Genomic DNA, 27,001 nt, shown 5'->3' with positions numbered 1-27,001 from the left:
TCCTGCCATCACCAAGCATTTATATACTACATTTAACAGAAAAGTGTTTATAACCATTTCACAAAAATGAAGACACTAGTAAAAAAATGTAATTATAAAACAAAACTACATGTCAATTGTGTCAAATGTACAGTAGTAAAAAAATACAACCACATCCATGCAGATAAAAGGACACCCAATGGCCATTCAAAATAAGATATACACTGAAACAGTTGCTATAAAGTTACTGTTTCCATATTTCTAGAAACAAAACTGTACATATGTTATCTTTCTAGTCATACAAGTATGGTATTTAATATGGTATACTTCTTAGTAAAGCTGATGTGTTGTAACTCACCATATAGTGGAGATGCTGAGTTGCAGATAGGCACAACAAAGAGACCCTATCAATTAAAGCTTTCGGCCATTAACACACACACACACACACACACACACACACACACACACACACACACACACACGAACACAGTCTCAGGCAACTGAAACCACACTGCGAACAGCAGCACCAGTGCATGATGGGAGTGATGACTGAGTGGGGGTAAGGAGAAGGCTGGGGTGGGACGGGGGGACAGTATGGTAGGGGTGGTGCACAGTGAATGCCGCAGGTTAGACGGAGGGCAGGGGAGAGGTGGGGAGGGGAGTAATGGAAAAGGAGAGAAATAAAAAAAAAACTGGGGGTGTTTGTGGAATGACGGCTGTGTAGTGCTGGAATGGGAACAGGGAAGTGGCTGGATGGATGAGGACAGTGACTAACAAGGGTTGAGGCCAGGAGGGTTATGGGAACGTAGGATGTATTGCAGGGAAACTTCCCACTTGCACAATTCAGCAAAGCTGGTTTTGGTGGGAAGGATCCATATGGCACAGGCTACAAAGCTGTCATTGAAATGAAAGATATCATGTTTGGCAGCTTGTTTAGCAACAGGGTGGTCCACTTGTTTCTTGGCCACAGTTTGTCGGCAGCCATTCGTGTGGACAGATAGCTTGTTGGTTGTCATGCCTACATAGAATGCAGCACAGTGGTGGCAGCTTAGCTTGTAGACCACATGACTGGTTCCACAGGTAGCCCTGCCTTTGTTAGGATACGTGATGTTAGTGACCAGACTGGAGTAGGTGGTGGTGGGAGAATGTATGGGACAGGTCTTATATCTCGATATATTACAGGGGAACGAGCCATTGGGTTAGGGATTGGGAGCAGGGGTTGTGTAAGGACAGACAAGTATATTGTGTAGTTTCGGTGGACAGCAGAATACAACTGTGGGAGGGGTGGGTAAGATAGTGGGCAGGACATTTCTCACTTCACGGCGTGATGAGAGGTAATCGAAAGTTCGTTGCCAGGAATTCCGACGTGTCCTGGGGTCCACACAAACACCACCGGTGGGAAGTACAGTGCAGTATTGCCAGATCTGGGCCGCCGATGCAGGAGATGGGCTGCTGCGGGCGGGAAAAGTAGACGGTAATTCAGATGCTCAGGGGAACCATTAATGTGTGCTGTGTAACTGGCGAGCAGTTGTGCACATTCGATCTGCAATGGAGGGACACCAGCCTCCACCAGTACATTGGCCACCGGAACTCGTCCTATAAGCTCCTGCCGCTAATCGAACCCAACACTGGTGCACAGGGTCGAGTAAGTGCAATGCTGAAGGCACTGTCGAACCATAAACCACACTCCCATAGTCAGTTCGGGTTGGGCAAGGGCTCTGTAGAGCTGCAGCATCGTACAGCGGTCTGCACCCCAATTGGTGTTGCTCAGGCAATGGAGGGCATTGAGGTGCTGCTAGCACTTCTGCTTAAGCTTATGAAGATGAGGGAGTCAAGTCAATCGAGCATTGAAAACAAGTCCTAGAAATTTATATGTCTTCACTATAGTGAGTGGATCGTCATTCAGGTAAAGTGTGAGTTCCAGATGAATGGTACGACGCCAACAGAAGTGCAGGACACACGACTTTGTGGCTGAAAACTGGAATCTGTGGGCTAGAGCCCATGACTGTGCCTTGTGGATGGCTCCCTGGAGGCGCTACTCAGTAACAATAGTACTGGAGCAGCAGTACAAAATGCAGATGTCATCTGCATACAGAGAATGTGAGATGGAGGGGCCGCTAGACCATTAATGACCACTAAAAATAGAGAGATGCTCAATACAGAGCCCAGCGGGACTCCATTCTCCTGGATATGGATGGAACTATGGGAGTCACCAACTTGGACACGGGAAGTACGGAGTGACAGTTAGTTTTGGATAAAAATCGGGAGTGGTCCCCAGAGATCCCACTGATACAATGTGGCAAGGATATGATGGTGCCAAGTCGTGTCGTATGCTTTACATAAGTAAAAAAAGACGGCAGTCAGGTGTTGGCACCTGGAAAAGGCTGTTCAGATGGCAGATCGAAGGACACAAGATTATCAGTGATAGAGCGACCCTGGTGGAAGCTGCCCTGACATGGAGCCAGCAAGCCACATGACTTCAGAACCCAACCCAACTGCCGACATACCATACGTTCCAGCAGCTTACAAACAACATTGGTGAGGCTGAATGACTGATAGCTATCCACATCAAGCGGGTTTTTACCGTGGTTGAGAACCAGAAGGATGGTGCGCTCCCGCCATTGTGATGGAAAGACACCATCGCACTAGATACAGTTGAATATTACGAGAAGATGTCACTTGTAGTCAGATGAGAGATGGTTAATCATCTGGTTGTGGATGTGGTCAGGTCCAGGAGATGTGATGGGGCAATGTGCAAGGGCACTGAGTAGCTCCCACTCTGTAAATGGGGCATTATAGGATTCACTGCTGTGTGCAGTGAATGAGAGGGCATTCCCTTCCAGCTGCCGTTTGAGTGTGCGAAAGGCTGGGGAGTAATTACCCAATACAGAGGCGCGAGTATAGTGCTCAGCAAAGTGCTCCACAATGGCATTTGCGTCGGTACACAACTCGACATTTATGGTGACACCGGGGACAGCTTTTGGGGCCTGGTAGCCGAAAAGAGGTTTGATCTTTGCCCAGAGTTGGGAAGGTGATGTGTGGCACCCAATGTGGAGACGTATCTCTCCCAACATGCTTCCTTCCGTTATTTGATAAGGTAATGAACACAGGCACGGAGCCGTTTAAAGGCTATGAGGTCCTCCAGGGAAGAGTGCCACTTATGCCGCTGTAGAGCTTGCCGATGCTCCTTAATTGCTTCAGCGACTTATGGCGACCACCAAATGACTGCCTTATGCCCCGGGCACCCTAAAGATTGAGGGATCGCATTTTCTGCCACAGAAACAATTGTGCTAGTCACCTACTCAACCATCACATCAACGTTACCGTGTGGGGGAGATTCAGCGGTGACAGCAGATATGAAAATTCCCCAGTCCGCCTTGTTCAAAGCTCATCTGGGCAGGCGTTGTCGTGCCTGTCGCTGGGGCAGTGACAGGAAGATGGGGAAGTGGTCACTATCATACAGGTCATCATGTGCTCTCCAGTGGATAGATGGGAGTAATTACCATGAGCCACACTGAAATGTGTGTCAGCCCTAGTAATTAAGAGGCAGAGGTCGAATTGCGACAGTAAAGTTTTGACATCTCTGCCTCGGGCAATAAGCATGGAACCACCCCACAAGGGGTTATGGGCATTAAAATCTCCTAGAAGTAGGAAAAGTTTACGGAGTTGATCAATCAGTGCAACTAATACATTCAGGGGTACTGCACTATCTCGAGGAAGATATACATTGCAGACAGTTATTTCCTGCGTCATTCTTCTCTGACAGCCACAGCTGCAAGAAGGGTTTGAAGGGGCATATGTTCACTACAGAGCGAGTTTAGGACATAAACGTAAACTCCACCTGACACTCGATTATAGTCTGTACGGTTCCTGTAATATCCCTTATAGCTGCGGAGGGCCGGGGATCAGCATTGCTGGGAACCACGCTTCCTGAAGGGCATTGCAGACGGCAGGTGTAAAGCTTAACAGTTGCCGTAGCTCAGCCAGGTGGTAGGAAAAACTGCTGCAATTCCACTGCATGATGACATCGTGAGACTGGGAAGGCATGGAACATTTAAGGAAGCAGTTTACGCCTCAAGAGTTACCTGCTACCACTGATTTATTGCCTGAGCAGCCTATATCCATTGTGTCTGTGGGTCTGGCGAGATCTAGGTCCTCAATGGATGCCAAAATCTCCACCCCATCCTCAGCCGCAGAGATTGTAGGTAGCTGTGGTGTGGGTGCCACCACAATTTCCTTGGTCTTAGGGGTTTTCTTTTTAGATTTCTCTCATTGCTCCTTGGGTTTCCCTGGCTGGGAGGACTTCATTGGCTAAGTCTCCGGGACTGAGGATGAGCATGAAGCCCTATGACCAGCTGCTTTTGGGCTCTTCAGCCACTGGTGGGTGTATCTTTCCCACTAGAAGAAACCTGAGAAGGGAGTAACCCAAGGGACCCCTTCATAGCGAGAAAAGCCGAAGAAGACTTACGTTTCTCCGGCTTAGAAGTGGGGCCGGATGTCCCCAATGGTTTGGGGGGGGGGGGGGCATTGCTCCCTAAGTAGGTGGTGCAGGAGAAACAGGGAGGGAAATGGCAGGTGTAGTATTCTGGCTCTGAGAGGTGACCTGGGTTGGAGGAGCTGATGGTGCCAGAACTGTTGTGGCGGCGGCGTAAGACAACGTAATACGCACAAGGTGCAGGCATTCAAATTTTCTCTTAACCTCAGTGTAGGTCAGTCAGTCCAGGGTCTTGTACTCCATGATTTTCCTTCATTTCTGGTGAATCCTGCAGTCAGGCAGGCAAGGCAAATGGTGCTCTCTGCAGTTGTCACAGGTGGGAGGCGAGGCACGTGGAGCATTGGGATGTGATAGGCATCCGCAATCTCGGCATGTGACGCCGGAAGTACAGTGGGAAGACATGTGGCCGAACTTCCAGCACTTAAAACACCGTATCGGGGGAGGGATATAGGGCTTTACATCACACCGGTAGACCATCGCCTTGACCTTCTCGGGTAATGTATCACCCTCAAAGGCCAAGATGAAGGCACCAGTGGCAACCTGATTATCCTTCGGACCCCGGTGGACATGCAGAACGAAATGTACACCACGCCGCTATAAATTGGTGCGCAGCTCATCGTTGGACTGCAAAAAGAAGATACCTGTGAAATATGATACCCTGGACCATACTTAAGCTCTTATGGGGCGCGATGGTCACAGAAACATCCCCCAGCTTGTCACAATTGAGTAACTCCGGTGACTGGGCACAGGATTCAGTTTTGATCAAGACTGACCCAGGTCTCATTTTGGACAATCCCTCCACTTCCCCAAAGTTGTCCTCTAAATGCTCAACAAAAATCTGAAGCTTCATCACCATGAAAGATTCCCCATCAGCTCTCAAACATACAAAGTACCGGGACAAATAAGATCCACTGTTTTCCTTAGCCTGATGTTCCTCCCATGGTGTGGCCAGGGAAGGGAATGATTTGGGGTTGTGCTTCTGTGTGTTGAATTGAGCTCGTGATCACTTTCACCACCAGCAAGACACGATTGTCTACACTTCATCGCTTGTCATGCACCCTGATGCTACCCAGCCACAGCAAAGGCCACCTGGCAGGATGGCCATTGCTGGGAGTCCCAATGCCCCAGGGGGATGGGCATCTACCCCTTCGCATACATGGGGAGTTAATGGCGCAGGTATCAACAGAGTGATCTCTGTGTGGTCAGGCGGCAACAACCAACAGGGTACATGGTGGCACCACCACAACTGACTGGCTACCGTGCTGGATATCAGGTGCATTGTCAGTGCAGAAATCGACACTGAAAATGCACCCAGGAAGGTGTCCTCACCCAAGAGATGGAGAATGAGCGCGACTGCAATGTGATGACGAGGAAGTGTGCTAAAGATCTCAATGCACGATGGACACAATGCACCTTGTAAGGCGCCCTTCCCTAATTGGTTCGCTCTTCGAGAAAATTTTGAAGAATGGAGGTAAAATCCTACAGGGGACCATCACATAAAGGCCGAAACGTGTGAAACTCCTTTTAGTTGCCTTGTACGACAGGCAGGAATACCTCAGGCCTACTCTAAGCCCCGGACCCGCATGGGGGTGTACACCTGACTCTACTGATTTAATTCACGAGAAAAATTAAAATAATATATATCGTAATCTTCCATGAGAAATAAAATCAAGAAAATGAGATGCAAGGTTTCAATCATATTTGAATCTTTACTGGTAGAACACGGTTCCTGTTCTATTTAAGAATTTCTGGAAGTGTACTTCTAATTTTTGTATTCTTTAATAGTTTGCTGTTAAATTATTTCAGGAATATTTTATTGTAGTTCTGTACTTTCATAGTATGTAAAAAAGTTGCTATAATGTAATGCACTTTGCAACCATACATTCCAGTAAAACTGCTTAAATCTTGGTTCATCAAGTCTATTTCAGCGAGGAAAATGCAGTTCACAAATGTACTTATTGAAGTCTTTCACAAACCACCCACAATTACTTCATTATAATGCCATATCACAAACCATATGTACACGCATCATGCATGCAAACACTTTTAATCTAGTTTGTAAACTTAATATTACTGCATTAATATTCCCGTTTTCTTTGAGCTTCACATCCGTGAATCATTAGACTTCAAGAGTGAATTTAGAGTCCAAAATATTTCATGACTTTACTAACAGAAGAAGATATTTCCGATGGCATGTGTATGATGATGTTAGTGATTGTTCAGTGTGCTCAGTGAAAATAGATGCAGATGGCATTTAACTATATTTTGATCGCTTTCTACAGACCACAATTAAATACTCTCGTCTTTGTTATTTTGTACTTATAATGCTGAATGTAACTGATTGTTTCTGTGCTAGTGTGGTGGTTTCTTTATTAGTGTGGTGGTGAGTTTGACAGTGTCATTGCATTTGAATTGTATTCTGCAGGCTCTGTCTACATCTTGCACAGTACACCTGCAGGGTGTTTCACAATTCACGTTACACACTTCTAGAAGCTGTAGAGGGGACTTGTTAGATGATGATATAGAGTGTCAAAGTTTTTAGTGTTGGCACCTGAATTTGTATGTATATATATATATATATATATATATATATATATATATATATATGGTGTGATTCTATGATGATGTTCCAGTCTTTCAAGGATGATGGAGAAGGATAAATGCATGAATCTGAGGAGAGGGTCCTTGTACAGGAAACAAATGGATCGAAAGTTATAAGTGAAACGGTTCTGATACCTTCGACAGTGGAATACATGTACTAGTACCTTTGTTGCTGAGATTGTAGAATACACAACTTTCAAAGACGGTAGTATGATCCAAAAAAAGGAAACAATATCCAGTAAATATGGGCCCTAACATGCAGACCTGGGGAGAGATGAACACTTTTACATCTTTGCTCCTGTGAAATAGATCTCCTCTCCTAAACAAGCGCTCATAGCTTGTAAGGTATGTCTTTTAGAGTGCATATTTACTGCACATTTTTTCTTGATTTGGTCCATGTTACCTCCTCTGAATGTTGCCTGCCCTACAATCTAAGCAGTAATAACACCAGTATATGTATTCCACCGTCAGATGTATAAGGACAGTTTTCACTTAAACTTCACACTCATTTGTTTCTGGTACAGGAACCCTTAACCTCAAATTAATAAAATTATCCTTCTCCATCATCCTGGAAAGTTTGTAAAATCATCACAGAATCATGCTGTACACACACATTCAAATACAGGATCTGGTGCCTATAGCTTAGATCCTCTTTAGCATCATCAGATGACGTCTCAACATTGGTTCCTGTGTAAAACTTCATCTATTAAGTCCCCTCTACAGCCTTTAGATGTGGGTAATATTTATTGTTAAACACCATGTATGTATTATTGGTTGTTTAGCATATGTGCATGTTGTTGAGCACAACAATTTGACACAAATTTTATGTAATTTGTGGAAGTCTTAACAAATATACCGAAGTTACTCTTAATTTCATTATTCCTTTGGCTTTAGTTGTAAGTGTATGGTGGTGAGAATAATTCATGTAAGTCTTTTTTGACAAATTATGTATTAGTATTTTCACGATATGGATGATAAATAAAGCTAAATTACTAGTGCTCCCCTTCTTCAGAAATAGCCCCCCCCCCCCCCTCCGCAAATGCAAACACACACACACACACACACACACACACACACACACACACACACACACACAGTGTGCCTTGCCCACATGAATTTTTAATGGCTGATGGAACATTTGCTGAAGTTGTCCTTGCAGGAAGGAAGATCAGGGTTTCATATACCAGTGAAGATAAGGTCATTAGCAATGGAGCTTAAGCTCGCTTGGAACAGAGAACCAGTGTTCTTTTCACAGAACCATGTCTGTATCTAAGTTGTTTAAGGTAACTATGTGAAAACTTCACTCTGAATGCCTAGATGGAAATTTGAACTGCTGTTCTCTCACATGTAGGTCCACTGTGTTAATTTGTTCACAAGCTTGCTTCATAAATTACCCTCAGACATGGCTCTGAAGACACACTGCACATCATGGCATCAGAACTTGTAAAATTCAATATAGAGTGATATGACAGTAGAAGCCACTGAAACAGGCCCTTCAACAAATTCTGTAAAAATAATCTTCATAATTTGTTAGCAGTTGTTCACTGTTCACATTATACTTCCTTCCATTCTTGCAGTTTCCTCTTTGAGACTACTACTTCATAAACATACTGCCTCCGCAACTACTGAGTAATATTTAGTAGGTATTTTATAAGGAATGAGTGTCTCATCTCTTGTGGAAACCGGTAGATTTACTCATGGACAAGTCTCAAAGTACAACTTATTTCAATTTCTTTCAGTGTCACATTAATAATGACCAGTTACTATGGAAACACTCCAGCCATGGCACAGAAATTCTAAGAATGTAAAAGATCATGCCATTGTTAGAATAATGTGCAAATGTGGTCCCAAGGGAGACTGTCAACTCTCTTTTATTAACATGAAAATAGTAAGAACAATTCTAGAACGATGTTCTGATCAATCTACAGCCTTCAGCAGCTTCAAAGTTACTGTTTATGACTGTTTACTAAAGGGGGGGGGGGGGGGGAGAAAGAGTTCTATTAACTGAGTGAATTCCTTGATATGAGCAACACTGGTATTAGTGTTGAAGAATAGTTGCATAAAAGTAATCCTACTTTTTATAAGAATTACGGAGTGAAACAAGAAACAAAAGCAATAGCTACTTTAATGATGAAGAATATTCCACTGTTTGTAGTCAACAGTAAATGAAGTGTTGAGATGAATTAAACTCTAATCAGGCTATTTGTTATAACATCATTGTGATATGACTTTCAACATTTTATTCCACAATGTTATTGTCATGCCTTGCCTCACCACTATTAATCTCTTCCAAATTTTTTGCATTCCACAATAGTTACAGTTTTATTAAATAAATTGGAAAATGTGCAAGCATTAGGCATAATGTAACTTAAAATTTTTGAATAAGATATAACTTTCCATCTGCCAGTCATAGTGTAAGAATATAATTTTGGTCTGACAGTTCAATCTGTTTTCAGCTTATAAACTGCCTTTATTTTAACACACAGAGAAGACATTTATTCATTCACACATTCTTTCCCACAAATCCCACCATCAAGGAGAGCCTTCAGGGATACTGAACGAGCAATGTTAAACATTTCCATGCAGAAGCAACCAGCAAGTTCTATAATGTATACTAACAGCCAATTAAAACTACAGTGAAATCCCTATTTTACATTTTCGTGCCATCCAGACCTAAAAAACGCAAAACTGAGGAAAATGTTAACCACCCCCCCCCCCAGAATATGAATAAAAATACACATTACTGGAATATATGATTAAAAATTACAATCCTCTCCCATACTTTGTATAAAATCTGTGTAAGTGAAGGAAATTAAAAGTACAATACAATTTTTAGAAAATTATTTGCAGTAATGAATTTCATCAGTACTTAAAAAATTGCAGATGTGTAACAGCAAGTAAAAACTCTTCAAAAAATTGGGATTAGCATCTGGGCACAAGGTCATCAAGCCATTTGCAGACACGCTATTACTACAAATTACACGTACAAAACATGCATTTTTGAGAAATCATCCTTTGTGCTCACCCAGAGAAAAGGAAAAATTGATGAACATGTTGAATTAAACCAAAAACATCACAGCAGATAAATGGTTAAACCTCAAGCATAATCGTTGACATCTGCTTAAAGACATACTTCATCATCATTGCTGTTATAGTTAAATGCTCGCCTTATGAGCTGCACTTTATACACTCACCACTGTGAAAAGTGTTACAGTTTGTGGTGCAAAGTACATACATGAGGAATGCTCTTAGTTGGTGCAACTGTATCATGTTTGATGTGAACATGAAAGTCTTTAAAATGTGCTATCGCAATACCCTCTTCCTATTTTCTTCTGATATCTTTGTCACAGCACATCACTTGCACGCAAAGTATATTTTCAGCATTTCACAAAATGCTTTCATCCCTACCTGCAGTCCTGTTGCTGAAGGGCCACCCCCCTCTGCACACATCCAGTATGTGTTAGTGTGGTGGCTGCACTGGCTACTGAGCGGCTTAACAAGTCTTCAGCAAATAAGAGTTCACTAACCGAAAATGAGTGAAGTTTTCTTGATTATGACTGAGTGTATTCTTTGAGACTCAGTGTTTGAATTTAAAAAGGTTGACGATTTGACATTGTTGCTGAATACAGTACATCACTAACATATGGAAAAAGACGAGATTGAGTTATAAGTGGCACAAAAAAAGATTGGTTCAGTCCAGAACACTTCGCATTTACTGTCATGTTTTTCCATTACCGCTGCAACCTAGCAGTACTTATTTCATAATTATGTGGTGAAGCTAAATGTTTCACGTTGTGCTGGCAACACAGATTGCGGATTATGTCAGAATTTCCTCTCTCACATCTCCCCTCTCCAAAATGGCCTAAAATATTCCCTTAATTTCACCACCACCCGTGGTGCAAACCATCTGTGTTTTGAGGCGCATATACCTTGTTCAGTCACATCAAATATCAATAGGAAGAAAACTGTGTGAAGTCAAGCGAGATGTCAAGTAAGAACTTAGAATCAAGGTAAATCTTACTGGGAAGAAATGTAAAACTGGGGAATTTTTAGCACTGATCTTATGGGTTTGAGTCATAACTATAAAACAGAACACAGATTGCAGGATGATATCAGCGTGCCTCAACCACAAAATAAATTTTATATCATAAAAAAAGGTGGAAATAGATGTACCACAAGACAGTATCCTAAGTCCCACACTGTTTCCTGTCTAACAAATGACATCCACACATCAGATGGCGTATCACACGGAATTCTTTTCACAGATGGTGCTAGTGTGATAATAAGTGCACCAAAGCAACTGCTTCAAACAACTACTGATGAAGTCATAAAGAACGTCCACACCTGGTTCAGTGCAAACAGGTTGCACTAAACACAAATAAAACTAATTACACCCAGTTCGAAAATATAAGCCAAAACATAAATCTTCATCTGCTGTTGGGTAACAGAACCATAGACAGAGTGACATCTACAATATTTCTGGGGATTCTTGTTTATGAAAACTTAAATTTTAATGAATGTGTACTGAAGCCTTCACAGAAACTAAATTCAGCCTGGTTTGCTCTTATAATTATTGTAAATGATTGCATCACAGAGATTTTAAGGTTCCAGAACTTGCCACATAAAACATTTTTATATTTATTTATTTTTTGCAGAAGACTATATGAATAACACCACACCATCATCCACAGGCTCACTGCAAACCCTTATTCACAAAGTTTCACATACTAAAAATATTCATTACAGACATACAAATGTGTTGTGTATGACAGGGCCCACCTTGTAGATTTTCAAACAAATGCCAACTTCCACAACAGCAATAACTGAAATAGCACAGCAGTCTATACTTTGCAAACTAAAAGAAGAAACACTCCAAGGCATGTGAGCCACGCTGGTCCAAACCTTTATAACAGACTGCCAGTCAACATTAGAAAGCTAGACATGAAAACAAATTTAAAGCAGAATTTAAAAAAAAATTCTACCCTAACACTGTTTCTCCTTAGTAAATGACTATGTATACCAACAAACATTTTCTGGAATTATTTATATTAGGGCAAAACTGAATATTCCATCTTTCACCCCAAAACCTCTTAAGTTATTAGGATATGTAACAGAAAGCTGTTGTGTGGTGTACCACAAGCATAAAGTTGTACAACGTGTTCTATGATTTTGCATTATTCTGTGTTATATTTTATGACCTTATTTGCTTGTGTCTGTACTTTTTTTATTTACCTATGTGTATGTTCTATTTACTTGAAATGGTTCCCGTAAATTACATGTACACTTGGCCAACGTCCATAAAATATTTATTGCCTATGAATGAATACATACAATAAAAATAAATAAATAAACAGTGTCAGCTGTGTGAGCAGCTACCCCATCTGGTTGGAACCACATTAATTTAAGATTTCGAAGCTGTCTTCTTAATTCAGCTACCGAAATGTTCAAGTAATGCTCTTCAGTTACCATAACTGTCTGCATATCTAAGGCTCACATGATGCAGTTCAAAACCAAACAGTCAAAATGTGAGCAGATTAAGATTGTGCACAACAATCAAGGTATAAAAGAAATTGACTCAGTCAAATTCTTCGGTTTAAATGTAGATAAAAATTTGAGCTGGCAGGCACACATTGAACACCCGGCAAACAAACTGAGCAGCTTTGCATTTGCAGTCCCAATATTATCAACTGCAACTGGCATGGACACACGAAAAGTAGCATATAAGGGCTACTTCGACTCCATTATTAGGTACGGTATTGTTTTTTGGGATAACTTGCGAAACATGGTACGGATACTAAAAATACAGAGAACAATAATACTAAATATATGCACTGCAAACCACAAAGAATCATGTCGACCATTATTTAGAAAACTAAAAATATTAACTTTGCTCTCCTTATACATAAATTAGATTATTATATTTTTGTACACCAGACATTAAGCTCCCCACCTACCACCTCAGACTGTATGCCCAGGGACCTCAATACACGAGAATAAAAATTTGAAGTAAATTAAAAGGGAAACAGTTGCTGCAGATGAATTTAGGTTCACTTAAAAGCAACCTATATGAGGTACTAACACTGAAGTGTTATTACTCAGTGGATGAATTCATGCGGGACAAACTGGAAATTTGATTTGGATACAATGTATTACATATTCCAAGAAATATCCTTACTGTGTTATTATTTATTATAGTGCTATTATTTATTAATGTAAAAATAATTGTAGCTGTTATATAAATTATTGACATGTCTCCTGTACACAAACAAAATGGATTGCAAATGTACATCATGAGATGAATAACACACAATTCACAATTCTGCCAGCCCCCTCTAAGAACTATTGCCGAATGACATACAACTACTTACAAGTCACCATGTCACTGTTGAAGACATGTTATTGCAAGTCTTTAGGGATTTTATTTAACAAACAGCATAATTTAAATAGTGAACATAATCAGATAAATGGAAACGAGCTTTGTCATTCATCATGAGAGCAATATCCCCGAAGCATTTGTTCTTCATCTATTACATAGCCTGAGTGACGTTGGAATTCCATTGCTGAACCATGGCTATTTGTAATGATGAAAGTGTAAATTCTAATGAAGTATTCATATTACACTGTGGTCAGAGGCATGCATAGCAGAAGCATGCTTTCCAAACTGGATCATGTAACTAATGTTCACAATCTGTCTAACTTATTGGAGTTTTCTGGTGTTTGGGTTGATAAGGGACCTGCTAATTGTCATTTTAGAGCTGAAGCTGTTTTTTTCTTTTATCCTTAATAAAATTGTTTTATGGAATAGAACCTGTCCTTTTAGATCCTCCTGAAAGTCCTGGCGGAACTGATCCCCGAGTTACAATGCAAGAATTGCTAATTCAAAACAATGTTTTCAGAACAAATGCATAGTGCATATACATCCAGATCTTCAGGGTTACTGAAATGAAATGACATAAGCAACAATGTGTTGGTGTGCAACAATGTTAGCTCCATTCACGTACAGCAGGTCGTACGGTACACTTAGGTTTAATGGTAGAATGCTAGGGAAGTGCAACCAGTCTACAAAGGAGACTGCTTGCAAATCACTTGTTCCACCGGTTCTAGAGTATTGGTCAAGTGTGGGAGACCATACCAAATAGAACTAACAGTGGAAATTGAACATAAGCAGAGACAGGCAGCGCATTTGTTTAATCCATGGCAGAGTTTCACAGAGATACTGAAAGAACTGAACTGGGAGGCTCTCGAAGATAGCTGTAAACCATCCAGAAAAAAGGATATTAACAAAGTTTCAACAACCGGCTTTAAATGGTGGCTCTAGGAATATATTACAATTCCCAGCACATTGCTCACATAGGGATCGTGAGAATCAGATCAGAATAATTACTGCATGCGTAAACACATTCAAACCATCATCCTTCCCACACTCCATACCTGAATGGCACAGGAAGAAACCCTAAAAACTGGTACAGTGGGATGTACCCTCCACCATGCACCTCACAGTCATTTGCAAAGTATAGATGCACAGGTAAATGAAAATGTTTTGATATATGTGAGTTACCTTGTACTTCATAAAAAGAATTTAAAAAACTCTATACTGTTCAGACAGCACTGTAGCTGATTACCTACGAGAAGAGTTAAAAACCAGAGCAGTATGAATTTTAGACACTGCAAATCTTTTACGACTAGCAATGATCTTAGCTGGGGTTGGTGTAGGAGCTGCATAAATGGAAGTAAGTTAAGAAAATGAGAATTGACTAAGGAAAGAAAAAGATGGTTGTACAGATGGCATGGTGGCAGTAATGAGGAAATGGTTGGGCAAAGGGGATGGACCAAGGACAACGATTAGCATATAGTATATCAATGTGTTTGCTAAACACAGAATATGTTATAGAAGAATTCCATGCCTCTTACACTATAGTTGCGGGGGTGGCGGAAAGCCTGTCAGCATGGTTTCAAGCATATCTGTTACAATCTGCAACATTAAACTGAGCAACATGTTCCACAACTGGATAGTTTGCAGTCATATGCAAACTGCAAAGTTGATAGAGAATTTGACTGCATTCCTTGGAGCAAATGGGAACTTACCCTGATACCTACATAGTCTCAACAATCCCTATCCTTCATCTGTCCCATCTCTCATCCCCTTTCTTTTTCTAGTTCCTAAGACAGTCTCCCATTGTCCCATGTCATTTTTTCATTCCACACTTGGGTTTCAGTTATATTCGTTTTCTTATATAATTCTCTTGACGTCCTCCTTTTTCTCTACTATTTAACAAGTATTTCTTCTAACAGTTTCTACTCTGCCCATTAACAGTTTAATACTGTACAAAATTATTATAGTTTCACCACTCTATTGAAAATCGTAAACAATGTGATGCGATATCAATTAATTGTCGACGTTAACAACCTGACAGTCACAGGAGCCTCAATTAATAGCCAAGGATAACGTCGCAATACGAAAATATTACAACAAAACAACTGACAAATTAACAGGATCTGTATGGGAATTTGAAGTTTGGGCCAGGGTAAGAAAACACTTTGCGAGATGTAGGCTTGTGTCCGTTGTTCAGTCTACATTGAGATACTCTAGAAACGAACAACACTCTTCTAGCGATACGCTTACACCTGCTATACGCACATATACACCATTAACATTACTTCACTTAATATGAGAACCGTATGTCCTGATTAATGGGGGGGGTTTAAAATTGTTCAACGAAGTTGCCGATTCCACCTGGAAGCACATAATTTTCCAATCACGCCGAGAAAACTGGTGACTCACTACTTTCTGATCTTTAATTGCGTTTCGTTTATTTACGTTTCATTAACTTTTAGCTAGTCACAGACGATTCTGGATTGAAATTAGTAATTTTGTTAATTTACGACATCATCAACCCACCTGCCACTCGTATTTAATAGTAACTTCATAGCTTAAGTTTTTTTAGTACGATGAACACGCAAAATATTTTTTTCACAAAAAGATGACAGCGTCCCACTTCGTATCTTAGTCTGTATCATGTGCTGTGTGATATCCGACTATCTGGTAACACTTATACCAAAACGAATATTAAATCGTATTTTCAACTACGCAAAGTATTACAAAGCAAACTACATTAGTATATTTTCAGGCATTACATGTCTCGTCTATTAGGAGGTAAACCAAGCAAAATTAGGCTTTATTATGATGATACTACGAATGGACAAGATGTAGTGGTAACCACGCGTTCCCGCGCATACTTCGTATTCCTCGACAGAAATGTTACTTCCTCTCTCACCCATAATACAAATTTAAGTTGCTCTTTCTATTTCTGCTTTTCATATTGGTATCACTGTCATCGTTACAGAGCTTAAAGATCACAGTACTGCTTATGGACTTCCTGAGCCGTAGAGGCGGAACACATACGCACAACTAAGTTCTTAGAAAAATGTGCAATGTGAAAAAGGCTTCTATGCAAATCCAAAATTGATATTCTTACTTTAAGAATCTATAATAATATTTATAAGGAACAAGTTACCAATATTGCCTTCATTTAACACTTAAAATGCTATTCATTCACATGTTTATTTCTCAGTAACAGGTCTAAGTCACTTTTTGTTGTTTGAAAACATTATTTCTCTTAAAAGAATGTACCTGAAGAATGTTTTAACTAACAATTAGGATTTTTGCTCTGAAAAATTTCTTTGCTATTTCATGTATCGAGAGCAAGGAAGTTCGGTGCAAAGAGCCACCAATGGAATGCACCCTACGTAATCCCGCCGACCAAGCGCTCGGAACAATAGAACGCCATCGTATCGCCATTTTGTAATCTGTCGAGAGGTTGGAGGCATTGAGCGTTTAGTTGTGTTGTGTAATATTTGATCATTTTTACCAACTTTTCTGCAAATTGCGGCAGTATGGCAGAACTTCAGGGGCCAGCAGTGTCGCAAGATGCGTTATCCGTAGCACAGTTGGAGTTAGGAGGTAATCCAAACGCATTTGCATTAAGGAGGCCTTTTGATCCTGTTGCACATGAGTTAGACGCTACTTTCCGTCTGACGCGTTTTGCTGATCTGAAAGGATGAGGGTGTAAAGCTCCTCAGGAGGTTCTGTGGAAACTCCTCGAGGGGCTCCAGCAAGACGATAACAATGCACAGGATGAACATGCACACTTCATGCATATGCATATTCCTCGTATTGGAATTGGTATGGATTCCTCCGTGACTCCACTGAGGCATGGAGGGCTGTGTCTTGTGCAAACAACTGATTTCTTTTATCCATTAGTTGATGATCCCTACATGATGGGTAAGATTGCTTGTGCCAATGTGTTGAGTGACCTTTACGCCATGGGTGTTACGGAATGCGACAACATGCTGATGTTACTTGGTGTGTCAACAAAAATGACTGAAAAGGAAAGGGATGTTGTTATTCCACTGATTATGAGAGGATTTAAGGATTCGGCGTGGGAGGCAGGCACCACCGTGACAGGAGGTCAAACTGTTGTGAATCCCTGGTGTACAATTGGAGGTGTAGCGACATCTGTGTGCCAACCAAATGAATATATTGTTCCTGATAATGCAGTTGTTGGAGATGTATTGGTTTTGACCAAGCCTTTAGGCACACAAGTAGCAGTTAATGCACATCAGTGGTTAGAGCAGCCAGAGAGATGGAACCGCATTAAACTTGTTGTGTCAGAGGATGATGTTAGAAAGGCCTATCAGAGATCGATGGATTCAATGGCAAGACTTAATCGTATAGCAGCTCGTTTGATGCACAAGTACAACGCACATGGTGCGACGGATGTTACAGGCTTTGGATTACTTGGTCACGCTCAAAATCTTGCTAGACATCAAAAGAATGAGGTGTCTTTTGTGATTCATAACTTACCAGTTATAGCAAAAATGGCAGCTGTTGCAAAAGCATGCGGTAATATGTTTCAACTTCTCCAAGGACATTCCCCTGAGACATCAGGGGGGTTGCTAATTTGCCTACCAAGAGAACAAGCAGCAGCATACTGTAAAGATATTGAGAAACAGGAAGGTTACCAGGCATGGATAATTGGCATAGTAGAGAAAGGGAACCGCTCTGCAAGAATAATTGATAAACCTCGTATCATTGAAGTTCCAGCAAAAGAAAAAGATGGAGAGTTGTGGTAATACAAGTAAGTTGTAATAATTTACTTTTCTGTATCTCATATTAAAGATGTTTAAGTTTCTGTATTAGCAGACTAAAATAGTGTTTATCATTCAGATATCTATTGTGTGAAATGAGAATTGGAGAATTTATTTTATTTGCTGTAATGAAATCCTGCTTTATTTGCATAATGGTGACCTACTGGGTGTAATAATGTTTTACTAAAACATGTATTTAAATGCACATTGTAAAATTACAGTATGTTTTTGACGTCAGCAGTATGAGTTGTTTACTCAAAGATTTTGTAGTTGGTAAATGTTGCTTGACAGCTTGTTTACAACAAGTTTACTTTATTTTGCCTTTTCTGTATCTAGAGAAACTCATTTAGCTTATTGCTGTTGTTGCCAGTGTTACTTGAGTGTTTAATAATTAACATCTGTTAGCATATATCAAAATATTCAGCATTTTAAAATCAGTTTTCTTTTCTGTGAAGGAAACTTAGGATTTCATCTTCAAATTTGTTTCATTTTTACATTAAAGCCCGCTTCAAAATATGGAGAAAACGTTGACTATTCGCAAATCAGTTCAGCATCAAAGCTGCAATTTTCCTTGGGGGGGGGGGGGAGATTAGATTTGCTGGGCTAGGATCTGTGGTGTAGCCTGGACTGAAACTGATGATGATTGTACCAGATTGACTTGTCTTTTTAAGATCACACTGTTTATTGCACTTTTGCTTTTAAAAACTAAAACTGCAAGTAAAATTCATAAAACCTGTATTACGTAGGTGACTAGTCTTGTATGGATATGTTGGCACATGTTATGCACTTTGTATTGTCCGTATACCGTGAAAAGTGAGAGGCGTTGGTAGGTATGTATGTATATATTTGTTCCTATATGGGAGATATGAAGTTAAGATATTAGCTCAGTAACTTATCAGTAAAAATGTTCAATTTAAACTGAATCTTATGTTTGTACAGGCGACTTGCTTTCAGTGTATTGAAAGTGATTCCATTAGAGTCAGAATATTTCTCAGTCGACTGACCAGAGTTTCCCTGCAAAGCTAACAGTGCATCTAATTTAACACCCCCAACCCCTCATTCAATATTTTCACGATTCTTGTGACGTCTGTATGTTGTAGTGTAGTAATGCTTAGAGCTGAATTAGATTGAGTTGTATAATATAATGTGCAGCATGAAATGAAAAGTGATTCCTGACATTTAGTCTGGTAAAGGGGGAAGGTAGCACCATTGCAATATCTGTTGAGCAAACCAGGCGGAAGCCACTGATGCCCCAAACCTAGTACTGTTTCCAGACTAAAGTGCCAACAGTATGATCTACCAGTGGAATTTCTGGTGACATGGGGTTGGCCATAGTTATTCATGAGAACAACTATGCTATTACCCTCCTCTGAGTTACATACAAAGTCACAGGCTACTTGAACAACACTATAGGTGGTGGTCTTAACTGAGAAGCTGAAACAATGTGACCTCCTACTTTGTAGCTAATTGACCTCTTTTTGAAATGCAGTACAGCAGTGTCTCTTTGTAACATGGATTCAGCTACTTGACAGGTTTCTAATGGTAAGTGACACTGGATGTCGGTACACAGGTCATGCAATTTCAGTAAATTATGGGTATGTGGTTTGTGGGTGTGGAGCTGGTGGGTGATACTGTAGTAAGTGGATTTCATTGTGTTCTGATCAGGTGAATTTGATGGCTAATTCTTCACGACTTCACTATTATGCCTCTTTAACCACTGTAGCTTGGTCTTGATATTCGATGTGGACAGTTATCCTGCTAGATGATGCCATCACTGTTGAAGAAATAAAGCACGAGGGAACGCAGGCAGTCCACAAGGTAGACGTGATCCACAGTGGCTATTGTGCATTAGATTCCTGTCATTGGCCCCATGGAAGCCCTGGTGAATGTGCACCATAGCATAATAGCGACCCCACTGAGCAACCATCTGTGGTACAGTAGGTATTTCAAGCTGCTGGTCATGTGGCCGACTGCAAATCTAGACATGACCATTAGCTTGGTGTCATAAGAAACTTGTTTCGTGCAACCAGGTGACCCATTTCCTTTGATCCATGGGCCAATTTGTATGGTCCTTTATTGACTACAATCGCAAATGACAATGTCATCGGGTCAAGCTAGCAATATGTAAGGTTAGTCAGGTGTGGCGCCCCATGTTCAACATTGTGCATTCAATTGTCTTCACTAAAACGCTTCTGCCATCACAAACATTGTATTGTACAGGTTGCTGTCTATCTTGCGTTACGGTGTAGGCATACCTCTGACCTCAATGTTCTGTGATGTATGGAAGTGCAACACTTTGTCACCTACTCCTTGTTTCACTGCCCTAGAACCTCCTTCCATAAATGCTCATGACAGTATCATGCAAACAGCCAACATCCAGGACTATTTCCAAGATGTCCTTTCGCTGGTGTAGGACCACAAGTCTGCCCATAAGAAGTCACATATCAGTGGATTTCCCCATTTGCAGCCTGTATCATTGCTAAACTTACTCCTCATTCATTGCTACTCCAGTTGTTACTTTCATCTCACCAATTGCTTTCAATGCCACCAAACTGCATGTAATCGTATTGTGGGTTGATCCTCATAATAGTTTGGTTCATCAGTATGTGAGATCAAGATTTAAAGTCCAGTGTGCGTAAACGACCTTCTTGAAACTAGTGGATGTGATCCAAATTCAAAGAGCTGTAACACTTTAAAATAAGTTAGCCTTACAGTATAGAAAAGGAATAGTGTGTTAAATTATACACAAGTTGGAACTTATTTTCACTACAGTTTAATTTTAAACTTGTTATGCGCAGTTTAACATTTTTTTCTCATCAGTTATTGGAACTGAATTGTTGGGTGCAGCTGTGCTTTGACTGATGGCGAAACTGTGGGATTGAATTGGAATGTTTGAATTCTGCCCTTTCCAAACTAATTTTAAGGATTACTTGATAAATAAGTAATTTGAAGTGTCGTTCACATGCATAAAAATATTTATGTAGTACCAGTAGGGTGGTGTCTACAGGACATTTGATAGATTTTCTGCTAATGTGTATTTTGCAACAGCTATCAGTTGTTTAAATTACATTTATCTAGTGTTAGTTTTGATTATGCTGTGCTTGTAGATTAATAGAGCTACTGCTACTTGGTGGCAGCTCTGATTTCTTGCTGTTAAATTATTGCCTGTTCAATCAGTTTTCTGTTAATATTGTTGTTCCACTCATAGCAGTGTCATAGTAGGGTGCTGACGAGTTCAAAAAAATTACAGATGGGATGTATTAATAAACTGGATTTCCAGTTGGAATGATTCACTACAACCAGTATGTCTTAAAATATAATGGCAGTACTGTATTTTAATCCAGATATCTTCTACAGTTTGCCGATTTCAGCACTGCAGTGGCTTTTACTTGGGTGCCGTAGTAGATGTCATCCACTTTAATAATTTGATTTTGTTGCTTACATTAATATTCCAGTTAATAATGAAGACTGCTCCAACTTGTGTTTTGCAAATGACATAGTTGTCTGTGGTTTCAATTGGTATAGTGCAGTTATTTGTCCGTGAATCACTTTAATAACTTTATTGGACATAAATTCTGAAAATATGTAGTTACATTGAAAATATAAATTTGCTGTAATGACATCAGATGATTTTTCTATATTTCATTGTTTGCCACAAATGTGTGTAATGAGTGTCGTTTTGTATGCTGGTGCCCCCGCTCCTATCAGTTCATCCGTATCCAAGAAAATCTTGCTTGTGATGAAAAGCTGATCATTGGCATAGTGCAAGATTTAGGTAGGAAGGTGACAGATTGTTTTGAAAGTCAGTGAAAGAATAGAACTGCAAAATATTTCTTGTGCTAACAGTCAGATCTATTGTGTAGCCGGAGGTCCAAGACATCAGTGACAGTAATCTTTCCATATTACATTCACATCAACTGGACATGTGAATCCTGCCTTGTGGTTGATGCAGACATTTTTAATTTCACGCAGAATAACTGTTGCCAATGTTTGCTCTCTTTTATGGATATTGAAAATTGCCTGGTAAATTTACACACATTGTGTTACTAAATGGGTAAATATCCGATGATTATTTTAGCCTGCATTAAGTAAAATTGGTAAACCCCAATTGCTTAAAGAATCCAACTCGCATATAAAAAAAAAAAAACTTCAAATGTCTGATTACTTTACAAATGAGTCCATCACATATTTGTCGTTAAGTGTGTAAGTGAGAAAAAGTTTAGAATAGGTTTTGAAATTATGCTTAAAGTTTGTTGGAAGTTTGTTGGTTTTGTGTTCCACAGATCATTTGCACAGTAAATCACAGTGGTGTGGAATCAGACATTTGGTATTCACATCACAAATTGTAAAGGTTGAAATTACGTGTAAATTCTGTTGAAAGTTGCTAATGCACTCATTCTGTACTGTACATTACCCTGCCTCAACACAAACACGCTGCTTCTAACGGTAATGCTTATTATGAAGCAGCATCACTGTTCTTGAAATTTGCTTGTAATTCATACTATTGTTGATTTGTTCTGTTTTTCTGCGCCATTATACATTGTTTAACAATACATTGTGTAGATCACATGGAGTTGGTGTTCTGCCATTGAATAAAATCTTCTCGGTTTTCAAGCCACATGAATGCCAATAAAATTCGATGCCTATCTCTGATATAGTCGTCTGGAGTAAAACTACTGTCAAAACTGGCAATATTTCCTACTTCTATACCTACCGTAATGACCGCTGGCACCAATCGGAGAGGGCCAAAATAACGTGTGAACAGAAGGCGAGTTGGGCAGTTAATAGGAGCTCCAGTCCGCTGTGGGGCCAAGTGATGTCAGGTGGCACAAGGGGCCGGTGCCACATTTGAAACTGCCGTTCCCACCTCCCTACAAGCGTTAAGCAGCCACCGTTGCTTCCTTTCGACATGCAAAGTCCACCCCCCAGCTCCTGCTTAATGTGTACCACTGGTCTCTGTTGAAATTGTCGCTGTTCATTCTAATATTGGCCACCTCTTTTATAACGGAGTCCAAGCATGTTGACAGATGGACCAAGACTATTGTGTTCTCATGCCTTATTTTGTGATCATTTTTGATGCAGTGCTCAGCTATGGCTAACTTGTTGAGCTCCCTTTGCTTAGTATGTCCCTTGAGCTTCGTACAATGCTCTGCAAGTGGTTGAATAGTCTGGACAATGTACACAAAACATATTAAGCAAAGGGAGCTCAACCCAAGTCGGCCATAGCTGAGCATTGCCTCGTAAATGGCCACAAAATACAGTTTGAAGACACAACATTCTTGGCTCAACTGTCAACATACTGGGACTCAGTTATAGAAGAGGCAGTTGAGATTTGAATGAACAGCAACAATTTCAACAGAGATGAGGACTACACACTTAAGTGGGGGGGTAGGCTTTGGATTTCGAAAGGAAGCAACAGCAGATGCTTAATGCTTGTAGGGAGGCGGGAGCGGCAGTTTCAAATGTAGTGCTGGTCCATTGCGCCACCTGGCGTCACTCGGTCCCACATTGGGTTGGAGCTGCCCAACTCATCCTCCATGCATGCGTCACTTCAGCCCTCTCTTAGTTGGTGCCAGTGGCCATAATCATAGGTATATAAGTGAGGAATCGTGCCAGTCCTGGCAGTCAGTAGTTTTACTCCTGATGATGATGGCAGAGCTAGCCATCGAAAGCTTGATAATTTTATTGTAATTGATGCAGTTTGCAGATTAAAGATTTTATCCAGTCATGTCCCCGCGAAAGACTTGGAAGACATTCTGCCATTGGTGAAGCAAAGCTGATATACTGCCAACCTACACACAATAGAGGTAGTGACCTTGTTTTCACTGCTCCTGTCTTAACTTTGGGCCACAAGTGTCAAGAGAGAATCCAATTTTAAAACAGTGTACAGTAGTCCTTCAAGACATTACTTGTATTTCTGCTGTGAAGTGTACACAATAAAATTTGTTTTGTGAGATTGAGTGTACAGGGTGGAGAAAAATTGTCACGGAATTTTAACCTGGGTAGCTGATGCACAACACGCTCGGATTGTATGTGGGATTGCTCTGTTGCTGGATGCTCTGGACAATGCATGACCGCGAATGCTTTGCCTGCCGGAGATGATGATGTATCCTAGGCGAGGGACGTTTGTACGTGTGAACCGACACCTTAGTGCTGCCCACCAACCAACAAATGGCAACAGAGCAATCCTACAGTCAACTAGGCTATGTGGTGTCAAGTTTCTGTAGTTTAAAAATGGTGCGTTGTCGACCTACACAACATTACTATTTTTGGTTCCTACTGGCTTCAGCTATCCAGGTTTAATGTTTTGTGACACAATTATTCTTCACCCTGTATGTTGTTGTCTTCAGTCCTGAGACTGGTTTGATGGAGCTCTCCATGCTACTCTATCCTGTGCAAGCTGCTTCATCTCCCAGTACCTACTGCAACTTACATCCTTCTGAATCTGCTTAGTGTATTCATCTCTTGGTCTCCCTCTACGATTTTTACCCTCCACGCTGCCCTCCAATGCTAAATTTGTGATCCCTTGATGCCTCAAAACATGTCCTACCAACCGATCCCTTCTTCTAGCCAAGTTGTGCCACAAACTTCTCTTCTCCCCAATCCTATTCAATACCTCCTCATTAGTTACGTGATCTACCCATCTAATCTTCAGCATTCTTCTGTAGCACCACATTTCGAAAGCTTCTATTCTCTTCTTGTCCAAACTACTTATTGTCCATGTTTCACTTCCATACATGGCTACACTCCAAACAAATACTTTCAGAAACGACTTCCTGATACATAAATCTATATTCGATGTTAACAAATTTCTCTTCTTCAGAAACGCTTTCCTTGCCATTGCCAGTCTACATTTTATATCCTCTCTACTTCGACCATCATCAGTTACTTTACTTCCTAAATAGCTCCTTGACTACTTTAAGTGTCTCATTTCCTAATCTAATTCCCTCAGCATCACCTGATTTAATTTGACTACATTCCATTATCCTCATTTTGCTTTTGTTGATGTTCATCTTATATCCTCTTTTCAAGACACTGTCCATTCCGTTCAACTGCTCCTCCAAGTCCTTTGCCGTCTCTGACAGAATTACAATGTCATCGGCGAACCTCAAAGTTTTTACTTCGTCTCCATGAATTTTAATACCTACTCTGAACTTTTCTTTTGTTTCCTTTACTGCTTGCTCAATATACAGATTGAATAAGATCAGGGAGAGGCTACAACCCTGTCTCACTCCTTTCACAACCACTGCTTCCCTTTCATGCCCCTCGACTCTTATGACTGCCATCTGGTTTCTGTACAAATTGTAAATAGCCTTTCGCTCCCTGTATTTTACCCCTGCCACCTTCAGAATTTGAAAGAGAGTATTCCAGTCAACGTTGTCAAAAGCTTTCTCTAAGTCTACAAATGCTAGAAACGTCGGTTTGCCTTTTCTTAATCTTTCTTCTAAGATAAGTCGTAAGGTCAGTATTGCCTCACGTGTTCCAACATTCCTACGGAATCCAAACTGATCCTCCCCGAGGTCCGCATCTACCAGTTTTTCCATTCGTCCTTAAAGAATTCGTGTTAGTATTTTGCAGCTGTGACTTATTAAACTGATAGTTCGATAATTTTTGCGTCTGTCAAAACCTGCTTCCTTTGGGATTGGAATTATTATATTCTTCTTGAAGTCTGAGGGTATTTCACCTGTCTCGTACATCTTGCTCACCAGCTGGTAGAGTTTTGTCATGACTGGCTCTCCCAAGGCCGTCAGTAGTTCTAATGGAATGTTGTCTACTCCGGGGGCCTTGTTTCGACTCAGGTCCTTCAGTGCTCTGTCAAACTCTTCATGCAGTATCTTACCTCCCATTTCGTCTTCATCTACATCCTCTTCCATTTCCATAATATTGTCCTCAAGTACATCGCCCTTGTATAAAACTTCTATATACTCCTTCCACTTTTCTGCCTTCCCTTCTTTGCTTAGAACTGGGTTGCCATCTGAGCTCTTGATATTCATACACGTGGTTCTCTTCTCTCCAAAGGTCTCTTTAATTTTCCTGTAGGCAGTATCTATCTTACCCCTAGTGAGATAAGCTTCTACATACATTTGTCCTCTAGCCATCCCTGCTTAGCCATTTTGCACTTCCTGTCGATCTCATTTTTGAGACATTTGTATTCCTTTTGGCCTGATTCATTTACTGCATTTGTATATTTTCTCCTTTCATCAATTAAATTCAGTATTTCTTCTGTTGCCCAAGGATTTCTACCAGCCCTCGTCTTTTTACCTACTTGATCCTCTGCTGCCTTCACTACTTCATCCCTCAAAGCTACCCATTCTTCTTCTACTGTATTTCTTTCCCCCATTCCTGTCAATTGTTCCCTTATACTCTCCCTGAAACTCTGTACAACCTCTGGTTCTTTCAGTTTATCGAGGTCCCATCTCCTTAAATTCCCACCTTTTTCCAGTTTCTTCAGTTTTAACCTACAGTTCATAACCAATAGATTGTGGTCAGAGTGCACATCTGCCCCTGGAAATGTCTTACAATTTAAAACCTGATTCCTAAATCTGTCTTACCATTTTGTAATGTATCTGATACCTTTTAGTATCTCCAGGATTCTTCCATGTATACAACCTTCTTTTATGATTCTTAAACCAAGTGTTAGCTATGATTAAGTTATGATCTGTGCAAAATTTTACCAGGCTCCTTCCTCTTTCATTTCTTTGCCCCAATCTATAATCACCTACTATGTTTTCTTGTCTCCCTTGTCCTACTGACGAATTCCAGTCACCCATGACTATT

The 27,001-nt window shown here is 40.6% G+C and overlaps 1 protein-coding gene across 1 annotated transcript in view; it reads left to right on the top strand.

Moving 5' to 3' along the window:
- The first annotated feature begins 16,543 nt into the window (after positions 1-16,543).
- LOC126354806 (inactive selenide, water dikinase-like protein) overlaps positions 16,544-27,001 on the top strand; it is a 64,894-nt gene continuing 54,436 nt past the window's right edge. Inside the window, exon 1 of the mRNA XM_050004726.1 lies at positions 16,544-18,213. Within this exon, the coding sequence (XP_049860683.1) occupies positions 16,970-18,208 (1,239 nt within the window). The 5' untranslated portion in view covers positions 16,544-16,969 and the 3' untranslated portion in view covers positions 18,209-18,213. The remainder of the gene's footprint in view (positions 18,214-27,001) is intronic.

This window comes from Schistocerca gregaria, chromosome 3 (genome assembly GCF_023897955.1).
Source record: "Schistocerca gregaria isolate iqSchGreg1 chromosome 3, iqSchGreg1.2, whole genome shotgun sequence".
Lineage (NCBI taxonomy): Eukaryota > Metazoa > Arthropoda > Insecta > Orthoptera > Acrididae > Schistocerca > Schistocerca gregaria.
This window is presented reverse-complemented; position numbering and strand designations above follow the sequence as displayed.